Source organism: Lepidochelys olivacea (genome assembly GCF_965140295.1).
Source record: "Lepidochelys olivacea isolate rLepOli2 genome assembly, chromosome: 11".
Lineage (NCBI taxonomy): Eukaryota > Metazoa > Chordata > Testudines > Cheloniidae > Lepidochelys > Lepidochelys olivacea.
Window position 1 is genome coordinate 2501250 of NC_140421.1, and position 23416 is coordinate 2524665.

Genomic DNA, 23416 nt, shown 5'->3' on the forward strand with positions numbered 1-23416 from the left:
ATCCAGCAAGCGGACAGGCCACATGGCAGTGCTGAGACCTGCCTTCTGTGAAAGGCACTTCTGTTTGTACTGTGGCAGAAGGATGCAAAATTTCATCCTGGACACTTATTTTCCTCCGGATGCATCGGGGTTTTAGCAGATTATATTCAGCGATGACAGGGCAATCAGCAGCACCTGATGGCTTCCCAAGGTGCTGTCCAAGTGTATCTGCCCTGTCAGCTTGTAGTTGGGGGTGGGGTGATTGGCAGGGTCTGGTGATGAGCAAGGGTCATGTCAAACGGTAGAATTCTGACATGAATACAGTATTGATTTGCCATGTAAAATCACACGTTCTCTACCTGGCCTCTTAAATCTTCATGGTCATGAGTTTTTCTCTATGCATTAGATCAGGAAGAAGATTTCTGCTCTGTCATTAGTAGAAAATATGTATGGGGTCTTTGTTACTAGTTTAGAAGAGACAGGTGGGATTAGGTTTCTTTCCATGTTTCATTCACTGAACAGACCAGTTTTTAGTTTATTTTGCCTCTCTGCCCTCTTAAGGTGTCTGTTGAAAGACATTCGTCAAGCTTAGGAAAAGTGAATGAGAAGTACTTTTTGCAGGTACTACGATGTGATCATCTTCAGATTAACTCCAGTCACCTGTGTCAACCAGACTATCAGATCGTACAGCTGTCAGTGTTGCCATGGGTGACTCTGAGACGGCAAATTTTGGAGCAGTGCTGTTAAGCCTTGTGTTAAAATTCCAAGTGCCATTCAGGCATATGGTGCAGGCAAGGGCTCTTGCATGGATCTCGTGTGTGTTCAGGCTCATGTATTCAAACAGCTCTTCTGTAGCTGTTCATATCCGAGAGACGTGGGTGTGTCTGCCTCTGCCACTCTTCCTAGCTGGTGCTCAGCCTGGGTCGGAAATAAAACTCCTTGCGCTGTTGCTTTATCTTTCCAGTGCTGTTCCCCCGCCACACCAACCCCGCTGCCAGGGACAACACCATCAACCTGATCCACACGTTCCGGGACTACCTGCACTATCATATCAAATGCTCCAAGGTACAGCGGGGACTGTGCTGATTTCATGTAGCGCTGGGTTCTGGAGGGGCGGGGGAGGGTCTTAAATGCAGAGTTCATCTCCACCTCTCAGCTTCATGTGCTTCCAACGCTGAGAGCAGAGCGTGTAGCCCTTCGGAAATGCCACGTGCTGCATAATCCCTGAATGTGGAATTGAGTCTGCAGAGGGGGCACGTTTTAAACCCTGCCCTCTTCTTCGGTTCTGTCCGTGATCCCCACAGGGTAGTATGCGCGCTCCACCCCTCAGGCCAGCCCTCGGGGTTCAGGGTTTAGTCGTGTTAGGATGATACCAGCTGATGTTTGAAAACCAAAGTGTGCGAATGGAACCTTCAGCGTTTGTTTTGTAATGCAACCCAGGCCTATATTCACACGCGTATGAGGGCAAAAACGTCAGATTTCCTCAAGGTGCTGAACCGTGCCCGTCCAGACGCGGAGAAGAAGGAAATGAAAACAATCACGTGAGTATCAAAGCCGGGACTCGTGGGCCTGTAAGAGTCTCGTGAACACAGGTCACGTCACAGCCAGTACAGTGTGTGTTGGAGAGGTTCTCAATAGCTTTGCGTGGTAAGCGCACATTGGAAAGGCATTCCTGGTGAGTAAGCATGGTTATAAAATGGAGTAGAATTCTTTTGTCCAGAGCCCAGGAAGCCCTGGGAAGAGGGCAGTAGAATAGAGAACCTTATGATGTTCTTTAACAAGCTTGGTTATTTAAAGGCTTCTGCTGTCTGACCTTCTCTTTTTTTAATAATCCAGCTTATTTGTAAAAAGAAAAGGAGAACTTGTGGCACCTTAGAGACTAACCAATTTATTAGAGCATAAGCTTTCGTGAGCTACAGCTCACTTCCTCAGATGCATCTGATAAATGCTCTAATAAATTGGTTAGTCTCTAAGGTGCCACAAGTCCTCCTTTTCTTTTTGCGAATACAGACTAACACGGCTGCTACTCTGAAACCTTATTTGTAAAGTGCACTCTGCCTTTCCCAGGAGGGCATTTTCTCAATTCTGAAAGGGGTAGATCTGGGTTGGTGGTAGGCAGCAGATTTGGAGACAGGAAGCATTTTGATACCTATGTATATAGCATCTTTTGTATAAACGGCATTGCTGAAGTGTGCGGAACAAAGCATCCCAAGTGCTGGGCTAGCATGGCTCTCTGCTGGCAGAGTTTTTGCAGTAGCTAGTCTAACACGCACTCCAGGGCCTTTCCTTCACAGAGAGAAAGTGCATTGATTCTCCAGATTGTGGGGTTGACTTTGTACCTAGAATTAAAACCTTGTTAAATTAAACGCAACTCTCCTCCATATTTAAATATTGTTAGGAGAAAATCGAAACTTTGAGGAAAGGCTGACGGCTCATCCCTAAAACTGTCACCCTTAAGGCAGAAGAGTAGCGTGTTAAATGCTGTCAACTTAACTCTGAATGTCCTGCCTCTTGTTAGATATTCTCGCATTTCGGCAACTCCCTTCAGAATCTATCAGTAGAGCTCATCCATGCTCCACTCAAGTGTGGAACGTAAATGTGGACTAGGCACATGCATAGTTTATAAACCCGGTGAAAAGTATTCACGGGCCGGGCCAGCCCATCCCAGGCTAAGAAGTTGGCTCAAACATTCACCCTTAACTAAGGGATCTGACTGCGGACTAATTAGTTAGCACATTTCACCTTTAAATCTTCACGGAACCTAAACTCAAATCTCAGAGTGGCAGACTTTTCCTTCACACCTGCATTTGAAAAACAAACTCACTTTCAGGTATCAGACAGGTTCTTCCCTCCGACTGGGAGCCTTGGAGCGTGTCTGGGGAACCCAAGGCTGGATTTCCCTTACACTGACTCTGTGGTCTTGGACAAGTGAAGTTGCTGCTCTGCCTCTGTTCCCGTTTCTGTGAAATGGGGATGGTGCCATTGCCCGCCGCCGTCCGCAGGAGGTGGAGGATGGCTGTAAAGCGCTCTCAGCATTGAACGCACGGTAGATGTTAGCAGTTGCATTATGTCTCCGCTGCCCTGTGAGCAAAAGAGAATCCCAGAAAATCAAAACGTGAGAACTAGCCGTTAGCTTACGATGCGACAGTATAGATGTGATTCTGTCATTCAGACAAGAAGGGCTGGAGCATCAGGGCATAATCCTGTGACAGTCTCTTGTAAGTCTGCACTGGTCCTCTCTCCCCAGCTAATCCTGGAACCTCTGAGGGGGAAGGGTCAGCCTTGAGAATTGGGAAAGGCTGACCTGCCTGCAGTTCGGTTAAAGCCCAACACCTGCAGCTATTCTGTGTGTGAATCCCACTTAACTGCCTGTTTTCAAGGGAAATAAAGGCTTTTATCTCACACCTGGCTAGCCTAGATGATGGGGGAAAGCTAAAATGTCTGTCTGCCTCCATTTAAACAGGTAGTTCTTGTCTTGACTGACCTCAGTAAGCACCTTAAATTGCCCTGTTTTGCTGTTAAAGAGCAGACAGTTTGGGAGCTCAGTCCTAGCGCATGGGGGGTTGTGTTCGTTGGCTCTGAAGGGAAGGATTTTAAGCAGTTCTGTAATTGAGTGCTGAGGAAGCTTCTTGCATGTGTTTTTGATGATGATCAATAAGTTTGGCCCTTTCAGGGCTGGAGTTCAGATCTCCTTAGTTAGTTTAAACTCTGCTTTAGGGCCCAAAGGAGAATGAGCTAGGACATCTTGCCCATTTCCAGAAGCATATTAACTTTCCCTATTATAATATGGGATAGCCGTCGGTCACAGCTTACTGCCTCTGATCCCTAGACAGGATGGGGGCAGAACTACCTCTCCCCCTAGATACGGCAGAGTGACCAAATCTGGATTAAGGCTGTTGGAGGGGCATAGAGAAACCACACAGGAATTCTCAGCTGGACTAGGCCTCTTGATGAGGAAGACGTTGGCATCCATCGCTGAGCCCTTCCCACAGAGAGAGGGAACAGGTTTGTCCTGGTGGAGGGCAGGGCAGATGGTGAGCAAGGGGGCTGGGGGTTGAGTGAGCTATGGAGGGTTGGATACAAGAGCATAACCCCGATGTGGGAGAGGATTAAGATGAGCTCGTATCTCATTTGCTTATTTCCCCGCTCGCTTTCTTGTTCGCAGGAGCCTCTTCCATGCCAGACAGTTCGCTGGCGACTCTCTTCAGCAGACAGAGTCCCGCACAGGTGTCAAGGTCCAGAGCCAAAGGCTGACAGGCAGAGCAGTTGAGGCCAAGAGATGAAACAGCAGATAGGTACAGCAGAAAGGCAGCTGGCTCGGTGGTCTTGCCAGCAATCAGTCCTCTTAAGGGCTAGTCAGGAAAGCTGGGGGTTTGAAAGTAGATAGTACCAAATTGCCGTTAATGTTCCATTTACTGTTCTAATGCTACTTGCTTATCTAGCAGGATGACTGTACAGGAACTGACTAGTAATTGGCATGAGCAGCAGGTTAGTCTGGTGCCAGCTGTCATGGCATCTCTCCTCGCGAGTCGGAAGAAATGCCCTGGGGGGGTTCACAGGTCACGTGCAGTGCCGTCACAGAGAACTGTCCCTAAGGCACATATTGCTGTGGTGAGCTTTGGGACCAGCCAGTCGGTGTGTGTGTGAACCCGGAGATGGACAGAGCTTGGCAGGGTGTAGACATACTGCAAACGATGCCTATTTCGGAGCTGTAAGTGGAGTTAAAGATGGGAGGGGTTCTGGGCAGGGACCCTCGGCCTTATCCAGGATCCCTGAACACATCTTAGTGGCTGATGAAGTGATCCATGCCTCTCCTGTCCCTTAAAGTGACATTACTGCCTATGAATCATACTTTGAAAAGCTACGTATAAAATCTCTGGGGCTGGTGGAAATCTCATTTACTTAACACTAATTGCGCTTGGTTCACATTTTGCACCTCACTCAGCTTGGGCTGTGAAAATAGACATGTCAGTTTCACCTTTGCACTGGTCTGCAATGAGTGACTGTTTTGGGGATTGTCCAGTGGGTCTGGAATTTCCATTAAGCCTTGTAGAATATCTTCAAAAGCCAGATTTTGGGCCCAGTGCAAATATTGTGTGTCCATTGAAGCACCTGGAGTAAGAGGCCACTCTGAAGAAGTGGATTGTTCCAGCGAGAGGAATGATATTTGGGGGGCCTTAGAAGTGGCTCAGCCATGCAGGGAGTCTTGCCATGGAAACACTCAGGTTTGTTATGTGTTCATAGGTGTGTGGAACAGCAAAACATCAGGAAGAAACAAAAGAACCACATGCAGAAATGTTGCGTCCCTAGAGAGATGATAGTGCAAGTCCCAGCAGGCTTTCAAGACAGCCCTCTGCGCGCTCTCAATGTTCAGACTGTAGCTGGCTTTACTGAAAAGGGGCCGGGCTCATTTTTAATCCAATATTGCCCACTACTAATGGTGGTGGTGGTTTAGGTGCGCCCTTCTCAGCCTTTTCCACATGCCCTTCGGCAGCCGTGGGTAGCTTAAAGCCTCCGCCATGGTGCTGTGGTGTCACACGCTGATTCATTTTGAGTTAACGGTTTGCACTGGGGAAATTCCAGGTGCCGGGAGCAGGGTCTGGGGGGTTTAGTATGATAGAAAATTCTCTCCTCTTACAAAACGGTTCTGTGCTGTTGGGCCTGCCTGGCGGAGGGCAGAGGGCAGAACTGCTTGGTCCCAGTTAGCTGCGGGTGTTTGCTGTGTTTGCTCCCCAGAAGGTAGTTGGTGCGTTTCTGAGGGGAGTTTTGCCACAGCTGGAGCATTGATAATGACTTTTAAATGCTTCTTCCTCCTCATGTCACATCTGTCCAGTGCATTGGAGCCTCTTAGGGGTATGTCTACACAGCAACGTAAGCCTAGGCTCAAACCTAACCCCCCTTGCTTCCACACACCAATTGTGTTAACCTAGGGCTCGAACCTAGGGTCCCAGGACCCTGCAGGGCTGGAGGGTCCAAACCCATGTTAACTTGGGACCTAGGGTCCGAGCCCTATTGCTTTCGTGTATGCTTGCAGCCCCCGCTTGACTTGGGTCCCAGAATTCATAGACTCATAGACTATCAGGGTTGGAAGGGACCTCAGGAGGTATCTAGTCCAACCCCCTGCTCAAAGCAGGACCAACCCCAACTAAATCATCCCAGCCAGGGCTTTGTCAAGCCAGGCCTTAAAAACCTCTAAGAATGGAGATTCCACCACCTCCCTAGGAAACCCATTCTAGTGCTCCAGTTCTTCCAGTTGTATCCCAGAGTTCCTTGGGGCAACTTCCTTAGTCCTCTCCATGCTAACAGTCTGTGATGCAATCTATTGCACTTGCTTACAAATGGAAACCACACGTCTCTTTGCAAAGATAACAGCTGAGATCAGTATAAACCCATTGTCTGCTGAACACTGGTCTTCAAGCACGCTACCAGAGAGCCTGCAGGGTTTTCAGTGGAGACCTATCAGAAGACATTTTTTGCAAAGAGAGCTGCTTGAGTCACAAGAGCACAGTCAGATTTTGGTGCGCGCTGCCTGGGTTGCCCTGCAGGGAGAGGGAGTGGCAGAGCTCCCTGCTCAGCATGGCCAGGGGAGGATGACCCCCAACACTCCGGCTGCTCCCACTCCCTGGGGCTGTGCATGCAGAGCTGCTTGGCTAGTCTGCACTGTCAGGGTGCTGAGTGGGAGCCAGCCCCAAAATTCCCCACATCCTCCCAGGGATCCCTTATCTCTGCCTCCTGGGGCATGGCAGGTACAGGAATAAGGGATCCCAGGCAGTGGTGGATTAGTCACTGGGCCAACGGGGCCAGTGCCCGGGGGGCCTGGAAAAGTGGGCATGCCCTGCTCCGCCTGCCTGCTCACCTGGCACTCCCCGACCCTGCTCTCCGGCAGGAGTGCTGGACTTGGGGGGCAGGACAAGCCCCTGTGCCACAACCCCCATTTCCCCAGCAACCGCGCTGGGGCGGGAGAACGGCCGCTTGCTCGGGCCCAGGGCCCCACAAAACCATAATCCACCTCTGATCTCGGAGGGGTGCTGGAGCACACTGCTCCCCAAGCCCAGAGGATGCACTTCACTGCTTTGTAGCTGGCAGCCGCCAGGCTGGTATGTGCGAGTGTTTTTCCTCTGAAACCTACATCTTATGTCAACTTCAAAACAGACAAAAATAAATAAAAAACCAACCAACCAAAAACCCCTTCATTGAACAACCCATTTTAAACGTTCAGCGTTGCAAAGTTTCAGTTTAATCATCTGATGGCCCTGGAGACTGATGTCCTAATTATCCTCAGAACAGATGCCTCTGGGCATTTTCTGCCAGCCTGACTCAGCCTGGAGCTGGCGAGCCCAGTTCACAAATCGGTTCAGTATAAAGCCTCCCCGGGCAGCAGTCATCCTACGGGGACAGCCACCGAAGGAGCTAATTACGCTGTTTATGAACTGCTCCTTACAGCACCTGAGTCCTGTCCGCAGCACCGTCACAGTGAGGAGACAGGGTGGGCAGTTGAGTTTTCCCACAGTGCCACACATTTGTAGGGCTAGAGTGTCGACACGGAGGCCGGGAGGGGGGCCACGCACTCTGGGATAAGGTTACTTTGACCCTGGTCTGTGCACTGCAGCGTGGAGGCCAGAGCCCTAGATTCGAGCCTGGGTCAGAAAATCCTTAACCCAGGGTTACAATACAGTGTTGGCGCTCAAGCCCAGGCTTCCTGCGGGGGTCAGCTGACTCGAGTCCCACTATAACCCATGGCTCACGTTGCTGTGTAGAGAAACCCTCTTGGTCATAATGTTACTGGTTCTGAGAGACCCACGTGGTGCCTTGCTGTCATCCATGCTCGTATCCGTCTGGCTCTGGTGAATGGAGGCTTCCTCCACTGAACCCTCTCGCAGCAAACTGCCCAAGGAAAGCAAACCAGACTGTGACTGATCCTCTGCAGCTGGTCACCCTATGTCTTGGGGCGTGTGCACATAGTCTAGGCATCTTCCCCTCCTGCCACTCCAGTCCCTTCATTGGCTTCTGCTCCTTGTCCTCTTCTTCCAGGCCTTCCATAACCATGACCACGTATCTGCTGTCACTTCCTTCCATGCTCCTTGCACTTCTCTCCCTCTCCTCTTTCCCCTCTTGGGTGGAACAGCCTCCCCTTCAGCTTGCTGAGCTCCCCCTTGAAAACACTCCCCCAAATCCTCTCCACGGCCTCCCTTCCCCAAACGGCATTGTCTCGCCTATGTTGAAAGGGAGCACGATGGATGTCAATGTGGAACTGTACTGTGACTGAGTAACGTGTGTGATACTTGGCAAGAGAATACCCCTAATAATGCCCTTCTGCTCCTTACAGGGGGAAGACGTTCGCATCCCGTTAACGCATGGGGTGTGGCGGAGGCCGCCGCTGAAGTCAGAAGGCTGGAGCACTTGCTACTTGATAATCGTAGCTTTTAATGTTGCACCTCTCTGGGCTCTTAAGGAATACAACCAATCGGGTTCTGTTTTGTACAAGTTTGGGAAGTAATCTGCAGAAACGAGCTGTGCTTGCAAGGACTTACTAGTTCAAAAAAACAAACAAAAAAACAACCACCTTAATTCCATTTTGATCAGTTTAATTTCTTTTCTTTTTCTTTTTTTTTCCAAGCTGTTTTGCTTTGCAATATATTTCTGGTAATGAGTTGCAGTATTTCTTATGAGAATAATGCAATATTAACTTGTTTTCTTCTGAGTATTTGAGTTCAAAACTCCTGTATCTGAAGAAATACTGTTGGGGTTCATTAATAAAGGAGATCTTTCTATCTTAACGGCTTGTGGGAGTTTGGATTGTTCTAGAAATGAGACCTGGAAAAGCCCTATGAAGTTCCCTTAGCACTTCCCAGTAGTCCCGGACAGAGTGTAGGTTGAGCAAGCATTTCTGGTCTAAGCACTTTCACTCGCTTGTAACATCTTCAATCTTTTGGGCTGAAATTTGGCAACATCAGGCTCAGCCCAGGAGTGACTGTTTTCCAGAGCTGAACCAAAGGTGGCTTTGATTTTGAAAAACGGAGGTGAAGGTATTTTCTCCCCTGTAATGTGATCCTTGACCAGCTGGGGTGCCCCAGCTAATGGAACTGAAACGGGAACTGCTGCCGGGCGATGGCCCTAGAGTGCCCTCTGCTCTTGTGAAAATCGCCTGACGTGTGAAGAGTGAATGGCGTAAAACCTCTGCACACGCTCACTAATACAGTGTGGTCCCTTCCTGCTCTGTGCCGCTGGACTCTGCACACTTGGGTGTAGCTTAGGACAATGTAAAGGGAGCCCTGACTCCACCGTGGTATAGAAAAGTGTGCAGAATTGAGGCCAGGACTCCTGCCTTCTTGGTGACCCGTGCTGTGCGGGTGTTTCACTGTTGCCCAGCAGCCAGTTGCAGATGCGGGAACATCTCTACCTTCGTTTCTTTTAAAAAACTAGGCAATTCCATTTTAAACGACACAGTGAAGGAGGAAGTCAGGCCAGCCTTGCTAGGTAAGGTTACTGGGGCAGTCCACTGGCTGCTGTCAGAGGTGTTCTGTGTTACTTCACACCACCTCCCTCCATAGCACCTTGGATCGCTCTAAGCCCCTGGTTATCCCTCCACTTCCACCCTTCTGCTGCATTCGGGTGGAGGTGAATATCAGGACAGTACTGAAGAGAGAAAAGAATCGTCCCTGCAGGCTCTCGCCTCTGTGTGAAGCTACTGTTTGCTCTCATTCAATTCATTTTAACAGCACCTAGGAATATAAGCCTGTCCCATTACAGGTTGTCCTTGTAAGTAGCCTGCAAGCATCAGTGGGGCAGGGACTGTGTGTTACAGCCCCCGGCACAGTGTGATGGTGGTTCATGGCTAGAGTGCTGAGGTGCTAGGGTAATTGAGGAGGAAAGCAGCTTTGTGTAGGAAGGAACAGCAGGCCACGCATGGGGTACTGTGGGAGCAGCCTGTGGAAATAGGGCATCGAAGCTGGGTGCATGTGAGTGTCGCTCCATGGATGAGCAGAGCCAGAAACTTTCTGGGCCTGTTTTCTCATACTTGCTATTCCCCAGAGCAGTCATACTGCTGTGTGTACTGGGCAGGCCAGGGCAAGCCAGCAGCCCCACAGGAATGCCTTCACTTTTCAGGTCCCTGTGGGCCTTTTCCTGTCCCTGCACAAATAAAAGATGAGCTTATTGAACACGCCCCAGGCAGGGGAAGGGTTGGGGTCCAGCCCCAGGAGTAGGATAATGCACCTGGGATCACACTGTGGGAGCCACAAATAAGTGCGTTGCTGAAGACCCAGAGGATGACTTGGTGTGTGGTAAGAAACCCCTCTGCGGCCTGAGAAGTTGGGGAGTGGGATCACTGAACTGTTACAAGCTGCACTTCTCTTCCTTGCTAACCCCTGACTGTAAGGATCTGAGCAGTGACTTATGAGGAGAGGCTGAGGGAACTGGGATTGTTTAGTCTGTGGAAGAGAAGAATGAGGGGGGATTTGAAAGCTGCTTTCAACTACCTGAAGGGGGGGTTCCAAAGAGGATGGAGCTCAGCTGTTCAGTGGTGGCTGATGACAAAACGAGGAGCAGTGGTCTCAAGTTGCAGTGGGGGGAGGTCTAGGTTGGATATTAGGAAAAACTATTTCACTCAGAGGGTGGTGAAGCCCTGGAATGGGTTCCCGAGGGAGGTGGTGGGATCTCCTTCCTGAGAGGTTTTTAAGGTCAGGCTTGACAAAGCCCTGGCTGGGATGATTGAGCTGGGGTTGGTCCTGCTTTGAGCAGGAGGTTGGACTAGCTACCTCCTGAGGTCCCTTCCAACCCTGATCTTCTATGAAAGAAGACATCCAGCACTGAGGCAGCCCCTCTTAGTCCTGACAACAGCAGAGCCTAATGCCCAGGCTGATCTTTGCTATTTCACTTAACTACTGGTAGGTACCATCTGTGAGCTGCCTCTCAGCCTGGGAGCTTCCAGTGGCTGGCTTTCTTGGTGCCTTTTTGGGGTGTGAGCTAAATGGTGCATCCCACACTGGTGTCCGGACAAACCAGAGGTAACGAGCCATTTCAAAGTGCTTGGAAGATCTTTATTCAGCAGTATTCCTATCACAGCAGAGTACAGACCTCTACAGAGGACAATGCAACCCACACCCTGGCTTGTTAAAGCAGACTAAAATAAGTTTTAAATGCAGCAGCGGTAGATCGAGATTTGCCTCTTGATTGAATTACTTCCTCTGATCACTGTGCAATCACTTTCCCCTCCACAATCTCCTGGGCTGTGACCACCGCCACCTTAATGGTCTGCCTCCGGGAGCCTGAGAGAGAAGGGAAAAGGGGTTACTCGACTGGCACCAGCATCCCGCAGCTCCCCTCTGCTCAGATCAGTGCTGCGGAGCACGGACTCACGCCAGGGAGTGTTGAAGAGGACGTGCCAGGGGGTGACGTAGAACAGCTGGAGTTACCCGGCTGCAGTTAGCCAAGTCTGGGTGCAGAGACTAGGGGATTAGCTCAGTGTTGTGTGTGAAGGGTGTGACTACTGGACAGCCGGAGGGTTGTGAGGCCTTTGTAGAAGTATTAGCTGTTAGCCCAATGGGCCAATGCATCAATATGCTTCAGCAAGATGCTTCTTAGATGACTGAATGGAGCCAGCCTCCTTCCAGGTCCCATTTCCCCTACCACGTTTTCGGGAGCTGGACGTGTCGTGGTTTGCCGCCGAACATGCCAGGCCTGGAACTCTGCTTTCGAACAGGACAGAAGACCAAGCTGAAGGACACGGCCGCATTGGTAGAAGAGGAACAGTAGCTAGACAAGACAGGACATGGTTCTGGCACGCTGAGCGTGATCACACAGGAAGCTTGCAAGCAGCTTGGGGCCAGGGCAGACGTGTACAGCGAAGCAGGTTGCTCTCCAGCTAACTAGTACCCCTACGCTAATGGCACCCCACGGGCTCACGCACCCATGGTGGCTGGATTCAGAAATTCCTCTCTGCAAACACAAAACATGGCCGCGTTTGTGAGATCCCCGTCCCTCTGGGGGGTGGGATTTGCTTACAGGGGGCACCTCTCCCTCAATAGCCCTGGGCAACTGCAGCTGTAGTGACCATGGGATTTGCATGTCTTTTGTGGCTTCCTCTCTTCATAGCAGCTGCTATGACTACAATCTGCCTGGCAACTAGGGCTTGCAGAGTCTCATGGCTGGGAACAACATGACTCTGTTACATGGGCTAAAAAACCACACTCCACTCGCTCCTGCTCTGGTCAACGCCTTTCCACCAGGTGCAGGAGGTTAGAATCCTGCTCGGCTCCCAGTTAAGGGCCCTGGGCTAGCTTTTCCTATCCAAAAGCGCAGATAAAGAAGACCTGTCAGTGCAATGCTGGCAGATCAGAGACCACACCCCAGCCAATGCTGATTTCATCCTGCATCCAGCAAGGACACCCAGCTGAAGGAAATGATAAAGCAGGGCGTGGGAGCTGGCAGGACAAAGCTACCTGGGATTCAGTCAATCAGCCCTGAACAGGAGGGGGAAGACCCCATATCTGGTGACTGAACAGGAGCAGAGAAACTAAGAGTGACTTCCAAGGGTCGGTAGCACTCGGGGGCCCCAAAGCCAGCTGGATAGAGGGAGAGCAACGGCTGGAGTGTTCATGGCCCCATGCAATTACCTGTCTGTCACTCCCTCAATCAGCTGGCTGTACTGACTGATCTCATTCTCCAGCTTGCTCTTCAGATCCAGCAGGGCTTCGTAGTCCCGGGCCTGCCGCTCCAGGTCTGCCCGGCAGCTGGCCAGCTCCTCCTGCAGCTTGGCAATGACGTGATCGAGGTTCTCCAGCTGGTCGTTGTAGCGGGCTTGTGTGTTCTCCAACGTGTTCTCCAGGGTCTCCACCTGGATAGGAGCAGGGCTCAAAGCAATTACCTGACAGCCCGTGTGCACCTCACTCACGGATCTCAATGCAATCGCTAGGCCATGGGGGCCTGCATCAGCCCGGGAACACCAGCCCCTGGCTGCGGGGCTCTACCCCAGAGCAATGTGGGGAGGGACCAATGCACCCACCACATCCTGGGACTTGGATGGCTTGATAGGCAGTTGCACTTGAGCTCCCACCAGTCTGAGGCAGGTGCCTTTTCCTTCCCGTGCCATTAATGCTCAGATCGGACCTAGGCTCACCCCATAATTTGGGCACTTAGTTTATTGGTCTCTCCACAAGCATGTGTGGGGTCAGTGCTCTCCGGGCTGTTGCATCTGAGCAGGGGACGAGACCGGTACCGCAGCAGCTGGGGGGAGTCTGGCCAGTAAAGCCTGAGACTTCGAGGCAGCTTTTTAAAAACCCTCCATCCCCGCTGGTGCTGGTATGGGGTCAGCTGCTCGCCCTGTGACTGTGTAGCGGACATTGGGACCGGCTCATTTGGCGCCTAGGGGTTACAGCAGGGTCCCTTTCCAGGCCAGGGCATGGCTCTTGCTAAGGTTTAGTGGAGCTGTAACCAGAGAGACTGATGCCGTGGTCAGTTTCAGGTCGGGCCTGCAAGGATTCGGGGGAGAAGACACGGCAGATGCATCCTTCCGGGGCGTGTAACTCAGTCCCTCCTTTACCTGGCTCACTGCACAGCTTTAGGAGAGGGGCAATAAGAGTGCAAACCTCACCTCCTTCCTCGGGAAAGAGGCTCACTGGTAGAAGGAAGAACCCGGCCCCACCCAGGAGTGGGTCTTGGATGGTTCCCCCCCCTGCCCATCTCAAACCCCTGCTTCCTCAGGCTGCAGGAGGAGAATGTTGCCCTGCCAGGGAAGCAGCACGTGCTGCCAGGAACAGAGCTGGGGGAAAGCAGGGTCTTGTCACCGTTTTCTGGAGGGTCTGGCGTTCAATCTCCAGGCCCTGAAGCTGCCGGCGCAGCTCACTCAGCTCGCTCTTGGCTTCCTCCAGCGCTTGGGTGTTCACGTTCGCTTCCTGGGACAGCGTGTCAAACTATGGGAAAGGAGAGGGACACCATGGTTACGCCAGAGGCCGTCCCGGCGCGGAGTGGCAGCCGCTCTGCTCGGTTCTCCCCTCACCTTGTCCTTGTACCAGCTCTCGGCATCATGCCGGTTCTGCTCGGCCACTTTCTCGTACTGCTTCCGGATCTGGGCGATGCTCTCGCTCAGCTCCTGCTTCTTCGGGTTATCCACCTCCACGGTCACGTCGGAGTTAGCAATCAGTGCCCCGAGGGCCTCCGCTTCCTGCGGAAAGGGTAACGGGATGTTAGCCGTTCGCGCGCGGTCCTGCGCTGGTCACCCCTCTGCCACGCCCCCAAGCACCGTCACCCCAGTCAAAGCATGGCCAGGCCAGCCACGCTCCCGCGCCTCCGGCAGCCCGAGCTGCCCCTGCCCGGCAGTTACCTCCTTGTGGCTCTTGCGCAGGTGGGCGAGCTCCTCCTTGAGCCCCTCCAGCTCCGCCTCCAGCTTCATGCGCAGGAAGTTGGTGTCCTCCATGATCTTGCGCAGCCCCTGGGTGTCCTTCTGCACGCTGTCGCACACCGCCTGCTCAGCCTCCAGCCTGGGGGGAGGAAGGGGAGAGATCAGATCAAAAGGCGGAGGAGCGGGTTTCAGGCAGATTGCATTGCGAGCACCGGCTTTTCTTACTGCAGGAAGCTTTCTTGGATCAAGACAAGGACGAGTTAACCCAGCAAGGTGTGAGTAACGCTGGAGCCTGCGGATTCAGACATGTCCCAGTTCCAGGGTGAGGGGCACAACAGAAATGCAGACAGGCACTTTCAAAGCACTGATGTGGCCAGTAGTCTGGAAAACGCCAGCCACCTTAGCTCCCTCCCCTATGTGTCGCTGCCCCCAGGGCAGGAACCTTCAAACTCGGCAAGGCAAGTTGCTTTGTGAAAGTTCTGGGTGTGATGGTTCAAGGCAGCAGAAAGTGGATTTGTCCTGCCCTCCAAGAAGGATGGCGAGGGAAGCCACAAAGCCAGGCCCAGGACTAGCAGATCTTACAAAGAAAGGCTTCAGTGTTAAACACATTCAGTCATGTCGGGGGAAGGCAACAAGGTGTGTAGGAAAGAGATGTGGGGCTGGCACCCAGAGAGCTTGAAGCTAGGGGAGGTCGGCATGAGCAACTTCTCCCAGAACCAGCATCCAGGGGAGATGCTGAGCACCTGTCCTGCACCTCTGTGTAACAGAGGATGCCCCACCTGGAAGTAGCTCCTCTCTGGAGCACTGGCCCTTTGGAAATGCCCTCTAATCCCAGAGGGCAACGCTAATTCAGGGGCTTGCTTCTGTTTCCTCCCAAAGTGGAGCTGCTGGTCAAGGGAAACCATGACCTGAAGTGTCCCCAGCCTCTGTTTGCCAGAAGCTGGGAAATGGGCAACAGAATGGATCACTTGATAATTCCCTGTTCGGTTCACTCCCTCTGGGGCACCTGGCATTGGCCGCGGTCAGAAGACAGGACACTGGGCTAGATGGACCTGTGGTCTGACCCAGTTTGGCCGTTCTTATGTTTGGGAGACTAGCAAGGGAAACCAGGTTCTCTTCCCCGCATTGTATTGGGAATCCACTCCCACCATTCTAGACTGACACTTTGCACCTGCCACGTGGGGCAAGGTGTCTTGGATTCCAGCTTGACCCTAGGAGAGGTGACCGGAAGAAAGTGGGAGGAGTTAGAAGTGGACACGTACTTAGTGTTCAACCACACGGAGTTGCTCCAGAGAAGAAATGTGGGGATCTGAATTAAGAGTTGGAGATTAAGGCCAGAAGCGATCGCTGACTATCTAGTCTGACCTCCCACATCGCCCAGGCCAGAGAATCTCACCTAGTACCTGGGGACGTTGTCCCTCTCCTGTGTGAGAGTTTTAATGCTTGGGCATTTGTTACAAAACCCCAGGGACAGAGCTCAGGGCACCGTTCGCTCTGAGGAGTTTGGCCGCAGCAGTGGATTGCTACAGGCTCACAGCTGTTGAGCGGGTCTGTTTCCCCAGTCCGGGGGAGCATCCTCTGCTCGACACACAGCTCAAGCGGCCAGGCTGGCTGCGACACGAGTAGTGAGGTGAATGAGGTGACCTACTTGACCTTGAAGTCATCGGCCGCCAGCCTGGCATTATCCATTTGCAGCAGCAGCTTGGCATTGTCCATGTTGAGATCCTCCACCTGCAAGAGAGGCAAGGGACTTCAGGAAGGGATGCTAAAGCAAAGGCAGTATGTATACTCTCCCCCCCCTTGCCCCCCCCTCTCTCCGCAGAGCGGCGGGAGCGTGGCTTACAGCTGAGGAACCCAGCTGCAGAGAAGCTAAAGTCCATCACCGCATGTCTATCCCTGAGCGAGACAGGCCAAAGGTGGGGTCTTGGGACTCTACCTGCCACCCTGGCCTCAGCTCTGCACAGATTCCCTCGGGGTCTTACGTCACTTAGGGTCACTTTTACCAAGGGGCTGAGCACCCTGCTGATGTCAGCGAGAGCTGTAGGGGCTTTGTAATCTCTCAAGTCAAGCCCCTAATCTGGGCCTAGCTTTCGGCTCGCACCTGTATGCAGCGATCAATGAAAGGTGAAGCAATTGGAAGGGGAAAAGGCCCCTACCATAGGTTAAGGCCAGAAGGGATGATTAGATCCAGTCTGATCAATGCTACATCTTTATTATTCCTCATCTCCATACGCCTGCCCACTCCCAGACTTCCTCATTCCTGTGCACACACCGAGCTGGATTCCTATAGGGCAGGCACCCACCCCCTGGTACGCAGGGCGGATGCTCTTTGAAAATATCCATTCGAAACCCTGGCCTCCCTCTTCGCCCTCCAGCCGCCTCCTCCGCTCCCTTCCTGGCAAACCCCGGTCCCACTCCCAGTCAGCCGGTCCATCCCCCTAGTAACCCCTTGTTACTGTCTGCTAAGCACCTCCCAGTCCTTTGTCTTCACTACCCCTTGCAGGCAGGGCAGGGCTAGGTCCCCCTTTCAAAGAGGGAGAATGGGGGCACAGATCCCAAGTCCCAGGGAGTCTGTGGTGGAGCAGGGGATTGAGCCCAGGTTGGAAAAACCCCAGGCCTGAACCACTGGGCTGTCCTTCCAACTCCTAGCCAGGCTGTCCCGCTGCCCTCCCGCCATTGTGGTCTCTAAGTGACATATTACAGGTTATTTTACACACACACACACCCCGAACCAAAATGTGAAACACCCTCAGCTTAGAGCTGCAAATTCAAGCAAATAAGAGATGTGATTTGGTAAAAGACAGGTTTTTGTTAACAGATATAGATTGTCATATCAGGGTTTAAAATGTTCATAAATATTAAAATACATCGGTTCTGATGGCACAAGATTAGACTATGTCTTATTTTTATTATGGCTAGGGGCCTCAAAAGCTGGAAGTGACCTGGGTCTCATTGGACCTCTGACCACTGCAGTGCCCTTATCTCAGCCTTGATCCCCTCTTCAGCTTAGCTCCTCCTGAAACCAGTTCAGACCCGCAGCTCAAGCACAGAGGGAACCTGCCAGTGGGTTTCATGTTTCAGAAACTGGCACATTTGCAAAGCAAAACAAGGCATTTGTTTTGCCCCACAGGGCTCTTCGAGCCACCGGGTTGGGTTGCAGCAAAGTCAAGCCAAGGGCAGGTGGCTACACTGTCCCCAGGGGAGAAGCTGTTACTTTGCAGCCCGTGGGGATCTCTTCCCAGTAGCGTTGAGTCAGATCGCCCAGGCACGTTCCAGGGAGGAGAATTTAACTGAGACGGACAATCTGGTTGCTAGCAGCGGCTTCCAACCAAGCTGCTTTCTGCAGTCTGGGCTGGATCCAGAGCTTGTTAGAATCTACAGATGTTGTTGAGCCGTGGACCTACGCCGCTGCTCCAGAAAGAGTCCTCAACTTCCCGAGCAAGCCGCTCTGTTTCAGCACCACCTTTCTAGCCACCCCCATTCGGACACCTGACCAGGTTCCCGCTCTTGAGTTTCCGTAATCAGAAGATGGCACAGCGAGATACAGCTGCAGCGTTTCACCCAGAAGGGAGAGGGAGGGGCTGTCTGTCTCCATGGGGCTCGTGGCAGGATCAGAGACCCACTAAGGTAGAAGACAATGCAGTCAGTGCAAGATTAGGTCTATCGGAGGTACCCCTGGCTTCCATACGACAATGATTGAGGAGTCTGATGGGAGACAGAGTAAGCGAGGTCTTTCCCTTCCAGGCAGTTCTCTGCTGGCCCAGCGACAGATTTGGAAGGCCTCAAATTCAGTCGGTATATGAGTGGACTGACTTTCGGAGGTGCTGAGCACCCATCTCTCACTGAAGGCAGCAGGTGCTCAGCCCCTCTGGAAGGAGACTCAAGGCCACGTCTATTTCAGGGGGAGATTTTCAAATGTGCCCAAGGGACTTTGCCACGCAACCCCCTGGGGCCCATGTGCTTAAGTCTCTCCAGTGCTGTTGAAAATCCTACCTGAGCGCTTTACGTTTAACACAAGCTTGAACACTGGGGCCCTTCTGGATCAGTCCTTAGACATTTAAAGCGAGTCAACCCCGCCCCCTGCAGGTGGAAAGGATTCATCTTTTGCTAATAGTTCACTGGGTTTGGTTTTTTAAAAGACATTTCAGATGGCCCCAGTGCATTCCCTCTCATATTCCCATCTGAAATATACTGTTCCTTATTCCCGTTTATAAATGCAGCAGGAAAGGGGCTGGGAGGAGGGGAAGGTCCCTTGCTTCTCTACTGGACTGGGATGCAAATATTTAAACAAATCACCCACCCAGCCCAAACTGGATGCTCTTGTTTTCCAGCCAAAACTCTCAGGGAGGGGTGGACTTTACAGGCTGCAATATACAGGGATCTGTCACCAGAATGCAGCCACTTCTGAGGTGGCAGTTTGGGACAGGAAAAAGAAGAGCATCGTGTGCAATGGAAACTGCGGGGGGAATCTGGAGAAGCGGAGAGTAGTGGCCAGCGTTGCAACGGGTGCTGGACAGCCGGGCTAACACCCTTAGCCTTGTGAGAAGTGCCATGACTTCTAAGGAACTCCTGTGACCCTGCAGAACTATGAACGGTGGTGCGTAACCTATCACTTAAATCAGCCTCGGGACCAGATGACCGGCAGATAGCAAATGTAACACCAGTCTTTTAAAAAGCCTCCAGAGGTGATCCTGGCAATTTCAGGTTGGTTAGCCTAACTTCAGTACCTGGCAAATTGGTTAAAGCTGTACTAAAGAACAGAATTATCTAGGCTGACCAGACAGCAAATGTGAAAAATCGGGGTGGGGCGGTAATAGGAGCCTATATAAGGAAGAGACCCAAAAATTGGGACTGTCCCTATAAAATCAGGACATCTGCTCACCCCAGGATTAGGGGACACAGAGATGAGCACGATATGGCGGGGAAGAGCCGACACGGCTTTCGTAGAGGGAAATCACACCCCACCAAGCTATTGGAATTCTTTAGGGGTGTCAACAAACATGTGGATAAGGGTGACCCAGTGCATCTATTGTACTTAGACTTCCAGAAAGCCTTTGACAAGGTCCCTCAAAGGCTCTTAAGCAATGTAAGCAGATGTGGAGAAGAGAGAAGGTGGTCTTATGGGTCAGTAACTGGTTATAAGATATGAAACCAAGAGTAGGAATAAATGGTCAGTTTTCACCATGGAAAGAGGTGAACAACAGGGTCCCTCGAGGATCTGTACTGGGACCTGTGCTGTTCAACATATTCATAGAGGAGCTGGGAAAAAGGGGTGAAACAGGGAGGTGACAAAGTTTGCAGACGATACAAAATTTCTCCAGATGAAGGTGACCACGCAGAGTTACAAAGGGATCTCACAAAACTGGGCAACAAAATGGCAGATGTAATTCAAGGTTGATAAATGCAACGTAACGCACGTTGGAAATCATCATCCCAACTACACATACAAAATGATGGGGTCTAAGTTAGTTACCACTCAAGAAAGATCTTGGCGCCGTTGTGGCTAGTTCTCTGAAAACATCTGTTCAGCGGGCAGGAGCAATCGAAAGAATTAAGTGTTAGGAACCATTAGGAAAGGGATAGCGAGTAAGAGAGAAGGTGCCATTGTGTCCCTATATAAATCCATGGTACGCCCACACCTATAATACCATATGCAGTTTGAGTTGCCCCACCTCCAAAAATAAAATAAAATAAAAAGTTAGAATTGGGGACAGTATGGAAAAGGGCAACAGAAATGATGAGGGGGATGGAACAGCTTCCGTGTGATCAGAGATGAATAAGACTGGGACTGTTCATCTTAGGAAAGAGATGACTCAGGGGAGCTGATTGAGGTCTACAAAATCATGAATGATGTGGAGAAAGTGAATCAGGAAGTGTCATTTCCTCCTTCACTTAACACACACATCGGGGTCACCCAATGAAATTAATGGGCAGCAGGTTTAAAACAAACACAAGGCCAAACGCACAGTCAACCTGTGGAACTCCTTGCCAGGAGATGGTGTGAAGGCCAACAGTTAACTGGGTTCAAAAAAGAACTAGAGAAGTTCCTGGAGGACAGGTCAATCAATGGCTATTAGCCAGGATGGGCAGGGACACAAGCCCATGCTCCTGGTGGCCCTAGCCCCCGACTGCCAGAGGCTGGGCCTGGAAGACCGGGGATGGATCACTGAAAAAAAACTCTGTTCTGTTAATTCCCTCTGAAGCATCTAGCCCCAGCCCCTGGTAGAGAAAGGATCCTGTGCTAGAGGGACCATTGGTCTGACACAGTGGCTATTCTTGTGTTCTTAGATCTTTAATGACCACAAGTGGTGAGGACTCCAGATTTATAGCCCATGCAAGCAGGGGCTCATCCAACAGCACACCCCCTAGAACCAAGCTGGGAACAGGGAATCCTCTGGAGTCCCCACCATTGCTGCATGCCTAGACCAGGACTCCCTTGGGGGAAGGATTCTGCTCTCAGGAAGGATGTTGATAAACTGGAGAGGGCTCAGTGATGAGCCCCAAGAAGGATTAAAGGGTGGGACAACATGCCTTATAGCAACACACTCAGAAAGCTCAAGCTATTTACCTTAACAAAGAGAAGGTTCAGGGATGACTTGGTTACAGTCTATAAATACCTACATAGAGAACCAATATTTAATAAAGGGCTCTTGGCGCTAGCAGAGAAAGGAGACGATCCAGTGGCTCGAAGCCGAAGCTAGACACATTCAGACTGGAAAGAAGGTGTAAATTTGTAACTATGAGGGTAATTAACCATTGGAACAATTTGCCCAAGGTCATGGTGGGATTCCAGACTGGGCTGTTCTTCCAAACGGTCTGTTCTAGGAATGACTGGGGGGCAGTTCTCTGGCCTGGGCTGGGCAGTGGGACCACAAGGGTCCCTGCTGGCCTTTGAATTTATGACTATATTCAGGGAAGCAAGAGTCACAATGACCTTGAATTCAGCTTGATCCCTGGGTCTGCTGAAACCCACAGGGCATGTCCAGATCCTTGTTCACACTGTTTGGACAGATGATGAGATCTGTACAGAGACAGGGAATCCGGATCTAGGCACCTTTGTTTACTCTCAGGAGGCTAATAATGGAGAGAGGGAAAAAAAACACATGCTCATGTTTGGCAGCTTTAGCAGAAGTGACTGTTTAACCATCAGCCCCAAGAGACTGCCAGAAGCGGGGGAGGGGGAAGAGAGCCAGCTGGAGGCCAGCTAGGCAGTGCTGTGGGGACAGCTGGCCCAGGCAAGCCAGCTGCACCCAACAGGTATGTTAGGACTTTAAAGGACAAGAGATTTTGTTTCAGCAACTCTGGAAGCCCAGCTACTCTCTGCAGGCACTTCACCCTCCTCTCCCCTGCCTGGCTGGTTGAGTTGGAAACAGGAGGGATTAGACACCAGGGGATCCGCTGGCGACTTTCAAACCTGAAGAGATTCACTGAGAGACAGACAAAGCCGCAGCTGCGGTTCACGGGCGCAAGGGGCTCCTGATAGATCAGCCCCTGAGCGCCCTTGTTTCAAAACACGGTGGTTTTGGGGGTGTAACTTGAGACGTCTAAAGAGGTCTGGTTTTCAGAAAGTGGGTGCTCCGCACAGTCTGAAAGCATCAGGCCTCTTCAAGGCATCCCAAACCGAAGGACGCTAACGTCACCACTGAAAATTTAAGCCTAACTAACCCCCTGACTTTTGACAGTGATGTCTCCCCTTGGCTGTCGGCAAAGAGCAGCAGGGCCGGAGGGTTAGAGAGGACAAAGGAAAGAGGATTGATCTGCCCAGAGTTGTATCCTTGCTCAAGGTTTGACAGCTTGCCGGAGTATTGTTGGCTGGGGCTAGGCTAGGCCAGGCCTGCAGCCGCCCTACTAACAGGGGGAAGTGTGAGTTCCCAGGGGCAGGAACCCCCTTGGGTCCGCGTGGGTTTCCACAGAACTTGGTCGTGGGCAATAAGAAGCTTTCAGAGTTTGGGTTCCTGCCCTCTCTCCCGCAGGACATGAGACCTAAAGGGCCAGGCTCCCGCACACCTCCCTGGTGGTTCTGGCGGTTCAGGGCAAACCACTGCGGCACCAGCAAGCTGGGGTTACCGGGCGTGGCACTTCTCCAGAAACTGACAGCCAGCTCGGAGACGCTTCCTGCGCTGACTGGGTGGGTCCGACCCCTTACGTCCTCAGATCTCTCGGCCCCGGCTCCTGTCTGGCCTCAGCGGGCTAAGGGCAGGCCAGAGGTTCGACCCCGGCTCTGTCACCCCAGGGAGGGGGTCAGGCTGCCAGCGCAGACCTGATGGGGGGCCCAAGAAGAAGACCGACTCCCTCTGCCCTCTTTCTAAGGTTAAGGAAGGGGTGACGGGGCAGGGGACACGGGACGGCCCCCTTGTCCCATTTCTCTGGGGACCCGCAGCAGCAGGGCCCCTGCCCTGCCCAGGGATGGGGTAGCACCGTCCCCAGAGCTCCCCCAGGGTCGGCCAGCTCCAGGCGCCCCCCGGCTGGGCCCTACCTGTTTGCGCAGCTCCCCCAGGGGCCGCTCGCAGGCCTCCCAGTCCCGCTGGCCGGCGCCCCCGCGGCGGGCCCGCACCTGGGCGATCTCCTCCTCCAGCGCCCGGTTGGCCGCCTCCAGCCCCCGCACCCGCCGCAGGTAGCCGGCCAGGCGCTCGTTCAGCCCCTGCAGCGCCTCCTGCTGGCTGCCGGCCCCCAGCGAGTCCAGGTGGGCGCGCAGGCCGGGCAGCAGCGCCTGCAGGCGGGACCCCGAGGCCCGCGGCTCCGAGCCGCCCGCGCCCCCGTACATGCTGCCGGCCGAGGAGCCGGGCCACGGGCGGGGCGAGCCGGCCAGGGAGCCGCTGCGGGAGCGGGACATGGTGCGCGGCGCTGCCTGCCCGCGGGGCCGCCCCGCCGCTTTATCTAGCGGGGCCGCTGCATTATGCAGGAGCCTCATTTGCATGCACAGGTGGAGGCTGGCCAATGGAAGGCGCGGCTGCGGACCCCGCCCCCCGCACGGGGAGGGGGGCCAATAGTCAGGAGCCCTTGGCGAGGGGGCTGGCGCTGTGCTAATGAAAGTGGGGACAGCGAGGGGCTGGGGGGGGGGCCGCAGGTGAGTCCGGGTGGGCGGGGCCATGCTAAGTG

At 52.6% G+C, this 23416-nt stretch overlaps 2 protein-coding genes across 3 annotated transcripts in view; one reads left to right on the plus strand and one right to left on the minus strand.

Annotated features, from left to right (window-relative positions):
• ARPC2 (actin related protein 2/3 complex subunit 2) overlaps window positions 1-8723 on the plus strand; it is a 34579-nt gene extending 25856 nt beyond the window's left edge. Inside the window, exons 8-10 of one of the 2 annotated variants that reach the window (XM_084643525.1) lie at window positions 944-1044; window positions 1420-1520; window positions 8306-8723. In XM_084643525.1, the coding sequence (XP_084499651.1) occupies window positions 944-1044; window positions 1420-1520; window positions 8306-8330 (227 nt within the window). In that variant the 3' untranslated portion in view covers window positions 8331-8723. Of the gene's footprint in view, window positions 1-943; window positions 1045-1419; window positions 1521-4144; window positions 4278-8305 lie in introns of those variants that run through there. The other variant, XM_084643526.1, reaches the window with a different exon arrangement.
• A 2273-nt stretch (window positions 8724-10996) lies between these two features.
• On the minus strand, window positions 10997-23174 carry LOC311528465 (keratin, type I cytoskeletal 18-like). Its single transcript, XM_084643521.1, has 7 exons — window positions 22794-23174; window positions 15966-16048; window positions 14300-14456; window positions 13976-14140; window positions 13764-13889; window positions 12594-12814; window positions 10997-11246 (listed from the first exon to the last, which is right to left on the minus strand). Exons 1-7 carry the CDS (start codon window positions 23148-23150, stop codon window positions 11225-11227), a joined length of 1131 nt encoding a protein of 376 aa, XP_084499647.1. The 5' UTR covers window positions 23151-23174; the 3' UTR covers window positions 10997-11224.
• Window positions 23175-23416: the final 242 nt, after the last annotated feature.